Source organism: Antrostomus carolinensis, unplaced genomic scaffold (assembly GCF_000700745.2).
Source record: "Antrostomus carolinensis isolate BGI_N321 unplaced genomic scaffold, ASM70074v2 scaffold25631, whole genome shotgun sequence".
Taxonomy (NCBI): domain Eukaryota; kingdom Metazoa; phylum Chordata; class Aves; order Caprimulgiformes; family Caprimulgidae; genus Antrostomus; species Antrostomus carolinensis.
In genome coordinates, this window is record NW_010292377.1 from 70122 (window position 1) to 80752 (window position 10631).

The 10631-nt window shown below is 44.2% G+C and overlaps 1 protein-coding gene across 2 annotated transcripts; it reads left to right on the plus strand.

Annotated features, from left to right (window-relative positions):
* Positions 1-512: 512 nt before the first annotated feature.
* Positions 513-5982, plus strand: OSGIN1 (oxidative stress induced growth inhibitor 1). 2 transcript variants are annotated; one of them, XM_010176953.1, is made up of 6 exons: positions 539-616; positions 3170-3306; positions 3625-3816; positions 4145-4236; positions 4909-5029; positions 5075-5982. In XM_010176953.1, the coding sequence occupies exons 1-6, from the start codon at positions 550-552 to the stop codon at positions 5900-5902; spliced, it is 1437 nt and encodes a 478-aa protein (XP_010175255.1). In that variant the 5' UTR covers positions 539-549; the 3' UTR covers positions 5903-5982. The 2 variants fall into 2 exon arrangements, with proteins under 2 accessions (XP_010175254.1, XP_010175255.1); XM_010176952.1 differs by having other exon boundaries at positions 513-616; positions 4909-5982.
* The last annotated feature ends 4649 nt before the right edge of the window (positions 5983-10631 follow it).

Here is a 10631-nt window from a genome sequence, read left to right on the forward strand (position 1 = left end):
GATGGAGTGGCACATATTTGAAAATGCAACCAAGAGATTTCCAGTCTTTGGGTAAAAGTCTTGAGTGAGGTTTGCTCTACTTATCAATAAGTGCTCAAGTTGACTTAAACAGTATAAAGCATTTATGAATGGGTTCATGATAGTTATGGCAATAATATTTTTCTACACAATATAGGCAGAAGCAAAGTGTTCTTTAACAAGCTGCAGCACATCAGTTACTGTAGTCAGAGGGTTACTGAAGCTGTCAGCTGTTCTGGAGGGCCTGGAATTTGTGTGTGGAAGAGAAAGATAAGGGTCCTCTCCCTTTTTTTTGGTGGTATAATCAGGGAATCATCCTTTGGTTTTGGCAGCAGAAGGGGAAAAAGATAAGCAGGCATGTCCTGACTGTGGAAGTGTAATGTGATGGTCTGCAATGTGAGGATAATACTTTTGATCAACCTGAGTTTATAGGCTCTGGAAAGTAAAGAGTTTTGTCAAAAAAGCAAATAATTCAGTATTTATTTGTTTTAACAGGTAGACTCCAGGATCTAAATGCTTCCAGACAGGAAGATGTATGCATTATGGAAGAGACCCCAAAATAGGAGTGGGTTCAAGCCACTGCCTGTTGTGATCATAGGTAAGTTTTCTCCTAACAGCATTGCTGTTTCTCTAGTGCTGCTGTTGCTTTGGACTTGCTGTCTTCAGCTCTTGTTCCTCATGTTCTTACTCAAACCAGAAATGCCTGGCCACTGTTTCTGCCTCCTTTTCCTGACAGCCAAACTTTCTTTAGTACTAACAGAAAGACCAGTAAGAGTTGTGGGAAGTAGGGAACCAGGTGTTTGACAAACTAAGACATGTGCCTCTTTTTAATAGAAAAACTGGTAACCTTTTGGGCATGAGTTCAGCTGGGCCTGGTTTTTCTCTGGATATTTAGAAGGATTGGAAACCTTTTCACTACAGATAGTTAATTACTTGCTGTGAAGTGATTATCTGTAGTGCCTGAATTGGAGGTGGGCTTGTGTGATCTTTTTTTCCCCCCTTGTGTGTGTTTAGAAAGTACTTCAGATACTGTTAAAGTTTCTCAAAATTTTTCACAGATTTCTTTTAAAATGCAACTCAGCTACTCTGATTTTAAACAGAGTTAATAGAATGGTAAAAAGCTGTGGGTTTTCTACCAGTTTGGAAAACAGTTTGTGGTAACTGTGTCTTGTCTCCCTTGCAAGAGGGGAGCTTTGTAATGTGATTTTTGGAGCAAAGCATGGGTAGTGATGTCAGTGCCTTCCCTTCTGTGACCATCATCAGCTGTGCTCAGGTGCAGGTGTTGGACCCTGTTCATCTCAGCATATGTTTAAATGCCTTGTAGGGCTGGGTTCCTTCCTTATCTTTCATCTAATTTCTAGCCCCCAAGAGAGCTAGTCCAAAGTTATTGCACCACATAAATCATACTTAATCCTTGCTAGCAGTGGGTTTCACAGGGACACTACTACCAGCAGGTTCTGGTCAGAGAGTGATTTTGTACTGCCCAGTTGTACAAGCCTTTAGGTGGGGGGAGGATATTTTGGTACATCCCTAAGGCATCTATACAGGGACCCAATATAGCTATGTCACCAAAGCCTCAGAAGCACCAATGTGAAGACCTGCACTCTGTGGAGGCTGTTGGACTGAAGCAGCTCAGCTGTTTCACTGCAGCTGGACATTGCACAAAGCTTCCAGCTACTTCCCCAGGCCCTGCTCCAAGAAGGCTGTGGACTCCCTCTGCTGTGCTGGCAGCCTCCTGAAAGCAGTTGCTTTCTAGAATATTTTGAGCCCCAGAGACAGCTGTGCTTGTGACAATCCATATCAAACTTGGGTATGGTTCAGAGTAAGTCCTCTGTGCAGAAGTAGTCCTCTCTGTGTGTTGCTGAGTGTTGTGCACTCCAAAGATTAAGCTTGGCTTTGGTACCTCCTTGTACTTCCTAAAGCAAAGGAGTAAGCTGAAAGGTGTTACATTTTACTATAGCCACAGTTTAGTTTGCTTTTAAGTTCTGTTGCTGTTGGTTTTAGATAACTTTCCTGCAAGTGGAATATTCCAAACACTGACCTGCAGCTGCTGGTTCTTGCTCAGTACAGCAGACTTTGGCCCCAGCTGTGGCTTGTACCCTTCACATAGCTCAGCTTGCTGTTAGCTTTACAGCCTGAGCCTCCCTCTATCTCCAGTCCCCAAGAAGCAGCCTTTGCTCAAGTTCCTCATGCACACAGCACAGGCACTGTGTCAACACAGCCTGCTGCAGGCTGCTATGTCACTTCAGCTCTCCTCCCCTGTATCGTCACTGCATTATGTCATGGTGGTTAGTCACACAGTAGTGAGGAGCAAAGCCTGAGCAGCCAGAGAGGCTGACACCTAGTTATGCAGACACTGTAAAAATATTAAACGTACTGGAGAACAGCCACGTGAAAACTTTCCACAGGCTACTCTCACTGGGCTTTGGAGTCACATATATCAGGTTTTTCCACTGGCTGTTGGGTTGTCAGCAGGAGGAGTTCAGCCATCCAGCAGTCTTTTTAAAGTGCTGTATTACATGGGGGTGTCTCAGCATGGCAGCAAGACTTTTTTTCCTTAACACACTGCCCGTGGTACCATGGTAGGGCTGGTCCAGCTTTGAAAGTGTCCTCAAGACCTGTTAGTCAAAACTGCTATTGCTGAATATCCCTTATTAGATGAGATTTTTTTACTGAGCAGAGCTGATTCCCCTTCACTTTAACAGTCACTCTCTTTTCTGGACTTGCTCTGTGTCCTGTCCACAATGAACTACTCTGCACTGGTGAGAAATGTGCATCTAGGAGACCTGAGACCTCCAGTCAGTGTATGACCAGTTTCTAAACCTTTAAGAGGTTAATGAGCAATAACTCAAATCATCAGCATGCTAGAGTCTTCAAGCTTCAGGTGATGTTAACCTCTGGCTTGTTTAACTCAATGTCTTTTCAGCGAATTCCAAAGACCTTGCAATGCAAATAGATGGAAGTGAGGAGAAGGGGACATAAGAGGGTAAAATTACTTCCCCAACTTCATCCATTAGATCAGTGGTCTAATGGGTGAAGTCCCCTGTATCTGCAGCAGTGTCTTATCCTTTGAATTGTTCTGGATATTAGAAACACTTCTCAAAGAGCTGCTCTGTCTGCATATAAATTCTTCCCCATTGTGTCTTTTTAGGAAATGGACCTTCAGGAATCTGTCTCTCATATTTGCTGTCAGGCTATGTCCCTTACTTCAAAAGAGACTCTCTTCATCCTCATCCCATTCTTCAGAGGAAACTGGAAGAGGCAAAAGATGTCTCCATTTTGGACCAGGTTTGTGTAGGGAGAAACACTGTAACTTCATAGTGAAGCATCCTAGGGGTACATTACAAGTGACAACCTCACTTGAATTTTCAAAGTACAGAGAATGAGCCTTAAGCAAAGTACTTGTAGTTGTCCAGATCTCCCTTGTATGAAATGTCAGCATTGCTGCTAAGATCCTTGAGGTAGTCCTTGGGCAATAACAGAGTCTGTGTGCCAGTAAATGATCTTCACAGAACACCAAAACCACTGATTGGAAATACTGGAGTAAGAAACCTTCTGCTGCCTGATGGGACATACATTTTGAGCATCTGATCTGCCTCTCTTTAGGATTTGGAGTATCTGTCTGAAGGCTTGGAGGGACGATCCCACAGCCCTGTGGCTCTTCTGTTTGATACTCTCCAGCGTCCAGACGCAGACTTTGGTGGAACAGCAGAATCTGTCCTTACTTGGTGGTATGAGACTGACAGAGCCATCCCTCACCTGGTCCTTGGCAGAAACTCTCCTGGAGGTGCCTGGCATGTATGTGAACTGACACCTAACTGCTTACACATGTTGTAAGATAGCCAAAGATGTTGTCTGGAGATGCAAGAGCTCCTCTGATGTGCCAGTCAGCCATGTTTGATTTTATGTAGATAGACAAGCAAAAGTTTAAAAGGGAAAAAAAAATCACTAGTGGCATTTATATTTCCAGTCTATTTTCTGTGTGGACAACATGGATGGTTTCATCCATGACAGCGGATCAGAGGAAATCACTGATTTAATGATCAGTGCTATATTGAAATATGACAAAATTGCATTTCAGTTCTTGCATTAAATAACATAAAGTCAAATGTGTTTCTTGTTCCAGTCTATTGAGGGCTCTATGGTTACCCTGAGCAGAGGGGAATGGATGGGACTCCCAGATCTCCCGTTCAAGGACTGGCTAAAGCAAAAGAGAAGGTAAGATATCTATGATGTGATTATTTGCAAACATCCAGAGGTTATTTGGGAAACTGGAGTGGAGTGGGCTTCTTGAATATAGCTACCCATCTGTTATGGATGATTCTAGTGAGAGAAAGGGAAACACTTCCACCCTCCAGCAAAAGTCACTGAATGCAGAATGGATTCAGTTGAAGTTGCAGTGCTGCTTAGAATATGTCCTTCTCAACACCTGCTGGGGAGATGGATCACAGTGACCATGAATTCTGAATAAACCTTGGAAAAGGCATGGTCATCTGACTTGTGTCTACTGCTGCTGTCCCTGACGAGCGTAATCAACTCAGCTACTGTGCAGTCTCTGAAGTGCTTCTCCTCTTGAGATGTGTCATACTTAATCTTTAAAAGTCCAGGAGTTAAAAATGGAATAGAAGCTAGATGTGAGAGGAAGGCATAAATGAGCAACCATGTTCTTAGGGATGGGATTCGTGCTAGAGAAAGCTGCCCCTGTCCAACAGCTTATAGACCTGCATGTTAGCTCTCTATACCAGGAATAACTTTGCTGAAGTCAGTGAAACTAGGTAAGTCTTCTCTGGTAATGCCAGGATAGATGGCTCGAGGATACATTCAGTGGAAGAGGGGAGAAATTCCAGTCTGCTTAACTGCTGCTTGACCTTTGTTTGTACTGTATTACAGAGGCCTCAGAAACAATAGAGCCACAGCAGAAGACATTGCTCAATATTACCAACACTATGTGATGAAGAAAGGACTGCAGAAGAATTTCAGATGTGGTACTGTTGTGACCTCTGTGAGGAAAGTGAGTGCAGAGAGCATCTCCAACCACATGGAGAAAGATCTGGAGGAGAATAGTGACCCACTTTGGAACCTCAATGAAGAAAGTATGGAGGTCTTTCAGGTGGATGGATTTTTCAAAAATATGAAAGGTGATAAAGAACCCTTCTCCATCTATGCAGAGAATGTGGTCTTAGCTACAGGAACATACGATAGTCCTACTTGGCTTGGGGTCAAGGGAGAGAACCTTTCCTATGTCCATCACCAGCTCTCTGCCCTAGAGGAAGCAGTGAAGAACAACAGCATTGGCATCATGTCAGATCCAGTCTTGATTGTAGGTGCTGGTCTCACAGCTGCTGATGCAATTCTCCTTGCTCACCATTGCAATATTCCAGTAATCCATGTTTTTCGGAGGCGAGTCAGTGATCCGGGTCTTATTTTTAACCAGCTTCCCAAAATGATGTACCCTGAATACCACAAAGTCCATCAGATGATGAAAGAACAGTCAGCTGCTTGTGCTGGGCCCTATGAATGTTACATCAGCCTTCCTGAGCATCATGTGCTATCCTTTGGCAAGGACAAGAAATGTATCTTTCAAGACAAGAATGGCTACCAGAAAGTTTATAAAATTTCCATGGCTCTTGTTCTCACTGGCTCAAACCCCAACCTCTCCTTTCTGCCAAATAATGGCGTTGACTTGGCAATGGACAGTGACCAACCAGTCAATCCAAAGAGGAATCCCATAGATGTTGACCCATTCACCTATGAATGCACTCAGGAGAAAGGGCTTTATGCTCTAGGGCCACTAGCTGGAGATAACTTTGTACGCTTTGTACAGGGAGGGGCTCTGGCTGTTGCCAGCTCGCTGTTAAAGAAAGCAAACAAAAATCCCCCCTAATGGGGGGGGGGGGGGGGAAAAATATCCCTGTGCTAACTGTGTCTGAATGGGTTACTGCTGTTTTCGAAGCGAAGCAAGTCATCTGATGTGTACATTTGTGTACATCCTCAAATGTAAAGCCCACTCCTGGTATTCTCCAAGGTTATGCAGAGAGTTACTAAGTTCTTGCTGAGTTGTTTGGGAAGATTAAGTCACCAAGTAGAGAGTGGGTTTCACACACAGCAGTACCCTCAGTCCTTGGGGATTCAGCTCTTTTCCTGCATTGCTGTGTGTGAAGGCTGCAGGGGCTTTGAATCTTGTGCCTGGAAAAGTGGAGGGCAAGATATTGATTGCTCTTCTCTGCAACACCTTCCAGATCACCAAAAACTGAATTGGGGAACAATCAGTTCTTTCCAGACAGCAGGCTGACAGCCCTGTGTCTGGTAGTGTCTTTCAGTGTTTTTTCATGAAACCAAGTAAGCCAATGTGGTTTTAGTTGCTCCTGTGGCTCAGCTGTGTGTTCTTTTTACACCAGAAATCACTGAAAGATGCTGCAGGTACCTCTCTGGCACATGAAGTGGTACTCTGCAAATGAAAACTGACACAGAAGCAGTCAAAACTGTATTCTCACTGACACCAGCAACAAGTAATATATTTTAAATCAAGAGATTCCTGTTAATTTTTTTTCCTTCCTTGGGAAGGGATGGTACTGATTTACATACACTTCGTTTGCTATCTTGTAGCTCTCTACTTTCTAAATCCTAAAACTGTGATGTCCAAATTACTGGCAGCTGCTGTGGAGACAGCAGAACTAAAGAGCATTTGTAACCGCCCAGGTACTGTATGGGGCTTCTGCTGCACAAAGTACTTCAGAAAGATGTAATATATTGTATATTGTGTGAATTTCTAATGATTTCTTTTTGTAAAGAATACTATTTGTGTAAAGGGGAAATGTCACAGTCACTCTTTGATAGTTTTATGCTGTATATAGCAAATTTTTATACTGATTTTCCTAAAATTTTTATTGGCAAAATATTTTGTTACGAGCTTTCAGTGTTTTGTTACAAGTGTCAGTGTTTTGAATGAGCTGGGGGGGGTGGGAATGATGCCTTTACGTTGGAAACAGAAATCTCAACAGACCTACAGGCCTCTTATACCTTTCACAGGAAAAATCAGAGTCATAGCTAATCTTACTTGATGCAAAACCAGACTCTGCTCCCTGTGCTGCACTGAAACTCCCTGACATGACAGGATGCTGCACATCTCCAGAAAGCTGAGTATGTGGAGACAGTGGCTGTTTGTAAATGAATTGGCCTCAAGTTGACATGTATAAGGAGCTTGTCTGTGGTGTTGCTGGATCACACTTGAATTGTTGTTGCCACTGACTGTTCTTGTATGAAATTTTTCAATAAAGTGGTTTCAGACTTAGTCTGTGTTTGTTTTACTCTGACCCAGAGAAGATCTAATGAACTGTTCTTCATCAGCTTCCTGGCAAGCACCAGGGTGTAGTTTGTGCCTGCAGAATCCTGCATCATTTACCCTCCCTAGAAGCACAACATGATGGATTTGCTTTCTATATATCTTCCTATCTCCAGTAGGATGAAGAACCTCTGTAGAGTGCTTTGGCAGTGTCTCTCTCTTCTGAGGCTAAAACACAATACCAAACCAAGCTATTTGCCAAGCATGCTCTTGCCTAGGGCATCTTGGATCTCCTTCCTGTTACCTAATGTCTTCTCCTGTCTGGAAAAATCCCAAGTCCTGCCCTAGTCCAGTAACACAGTTTAGATCAGAATGGGCAGTTGATGGTCTCTGGTCCAACCTCACTAAAACTAGGCAAGCTTTGAAGTTAGACCTGGTTGCTCAGTTCCTTGTTGAGGAAAGCTTTGAGTATCTCCCTGGATAGAGATTGCACTGTCAACATTTGACCACCTTTGAGAATTGTAGGGTATTTTCTTAACTAGTTGAAGTCTCCCTATTGCAGCTTATCTACTGCTTCTTGGAGTTTTGTTTTGGAGGTGTTGGCTTTTTTTTTTTTTTTTTTTACTGCACAGCTCTAAGTCTGGCTCAATGTGTTAAAACACCAATCCTCATAAAACACCAATCCTCATAAAACACCAATCCTCATTCTTCTCTGAAGGCTGAGACTGGAAGGCCCTTAGGTTTTTGTGGGCACAGAGGTGGGGTGTGGATGAGTTTCCTGGCCTGTGTAATTACTCACTGGCCAGAGGGGTGGCAATGTCACCAGGAATCTCTTTGGCGGCATTGCTTTGAATGAGGTGATTGTTGAATCTGTTATCCTGGCAATACTGGGGATTCCCGAGTATGAATAATGTGGTCCTGTGCCATCTTACTTTTTTTTTTTTGGTACTCCAGGAGAGATGAGATGAGCTAGTGCTCCTTTTGCCCCACTCTATGTTCCTCCAGACCAGGTCCCAAGCAGGGTAGGATTGTGCTGTTCTTCCCTGGCAGCTGACCTTTGCTAGGAAAAAAAAACCAAACAAAATCAATGATCAATGTTCACCTTTCTAAAAATACCACTTGGGGCCAGGTCTCAAACTCCTGCACCAAAAGCAAATGAAGCAGAGAACAAAAGCCAAAGGGCATCTTAAAAAAAACAAGAGGCATCAGAGCATGCCAGGGATCAGGGTGTAGGACTGGTGTCATTGAAATGCTGCTCTTCCCATCGCTGAGGTCAAAGTCACAGCGTTCATGCTGATCGTTCCTGTGTCCCGTATTGTGTTACTGTGATCTAATCTGCCCTGCACTGGGGAGCTCCTAACTAGGGCAGCAGCCTGTGCCTGCACTGGGGGAGTTTGGGTGACCGTGTTTTAAATAGCTGGCTTTCTTACTCCAGAGGGGTGAGCTGAGGGCCTGCCCTGTATAGGACCAGAAAGGGAAGTGGGTCTTTTTCACACCTGATGCTTAGAAAATATCCTACATTCTGCCCTGGAGAGATGCCAGAGCAGAGGACCTGAGCAGCAGAGGTGGTGGTTTACTCATCAACAATGACAAGTCCTCAGGGCAAGGCTGTGTGGTGCTAATCCAAGTTGTCATTCAGCTCTCTGTAGCCAGGGAGACAAATGTTATGGCTTATGTTCCAAAACATAAGCCATGGGAGTCAACAGATACCAGCTTTGTTATGTGTAGGATTCACCTGTGCATTATGACCTTGACCTACAGCTTGTGACAGGAGCAGGGAAAAAAAAATAGTCTCCTCCTGGGCCTTCAGCACATCATGTACCACTGGTGGGATTTGTCAGGTGGAACATGGAATGCTTTCACCACCATTGCCATTGCTTCACCTGAGGCCTAGCTGGGAGGTTACCTTGGTGAGTTGTCTGGATATTTAAAATTGGAGACCACTCTGCTTTGTTTCTCTGTCCCCTGCAAGTCCTTTGGTGTCCTCTCCGTGCTGCCCAGTGGGACCCTTCTGCAGCCACAGTGGCCAGTCTGGGAAGCCTCAAGCAGCTCCCTGCTCTGCTCAATTCAAATAGAGCAGCTTTATTTTTATCCAGACCTCTGGCTGCTGCTAAGAGGTGATGCTCATCACTCCACAACAAGGTTCTATGTCAGGCACCCATTTTCTGTCCTTCAGGGCTCCTCAGCCTCCTTGGGTTTCCTCCCTGAACCGATCAGTCCTCAGTTTGTGCCTCTGCAGACCCGCTGATGCTCATCAGGAACATTATGGAAAATTATGCACCCAGAACAGAAACAAGGATTTGAAATGTTCCAACAAGGACTTGAAGTGTTCCAACAAGACATAAAAAGAGAATTGTGGGGTTTTTATTTTACTGTGCTAGTGAGTCCTTGTAGTCAAGGCTGATGTGTTTTAATAAAACACGCTTGTGGGTGTGGCAGAACTGACTATACAAGTCTAAACTCAGGTACCTTTTATTATGCAATTAACGTACAAAATTACTGCTTCTGCTTTTTCCTTTGGTGAAGGACTTACAAGATGTCAGAGCACATTCATTGTGAGCTTTTACTTCTTGAATGAAGGGAAGGGTACCCTCTTAAAAAGAACCATCCTTCACATATCATCTGGATTGAAATTATTTCAGTAAAATATTCTTGGGAACCCCTTTGCTTGTCCAGCATTCACTTTTTTTTGGCCACACTTCTATCTTTGAGCACAGGACTAAATCCAGACACGTCTTGGCCAGACCACTCTGTTTAAAAGGTCAACAGAGGATTACAATATATTGCAAGTCTGATGATTGTGTAAATCTTAGCTTTATAAGGACCCCTAGGGAGCTGTCAGACTATTGCAGACTGTGGTGGCTTAAATTAACCTGCCTGATTTGTGAAATAAAGATATTTGGGGGGCAGGCTAGCAGCCAGCATGTCACTGCTCACCGACAGCTCCTGAGGTTGGGCTAAGCTGCTTGTAACTGGGGGGCGCTTAGGGGGTGGATGGTGGAGGGATGTCTTCTAGCAGAAGGGGTTTCAAGCCAGAATCAAGCCTGGAGGCTTCAGGGAAAAACATCTGACGTCCAGGGCTCTGAAGCAAACCATGAGGGTCAAAGTAAGCTCCTGGCTAGAGTGGGGAGTAAGAAAAGGGAGCACAAATGTTGTTGCTGTCATTGGCTGGGATCCTGCCTTCTTAACGGATCCTGCATGGATCCACTGCCCAGGAAGAGTTCCCTTTGCCATCCCTGGGGACCAAGCCATGAGAACCAGGACACAACTTGGATCCTCTGCTGTGCAGCTCAGAGACTGAGAGATTCTATTCAGGAGAAGATCACACAGC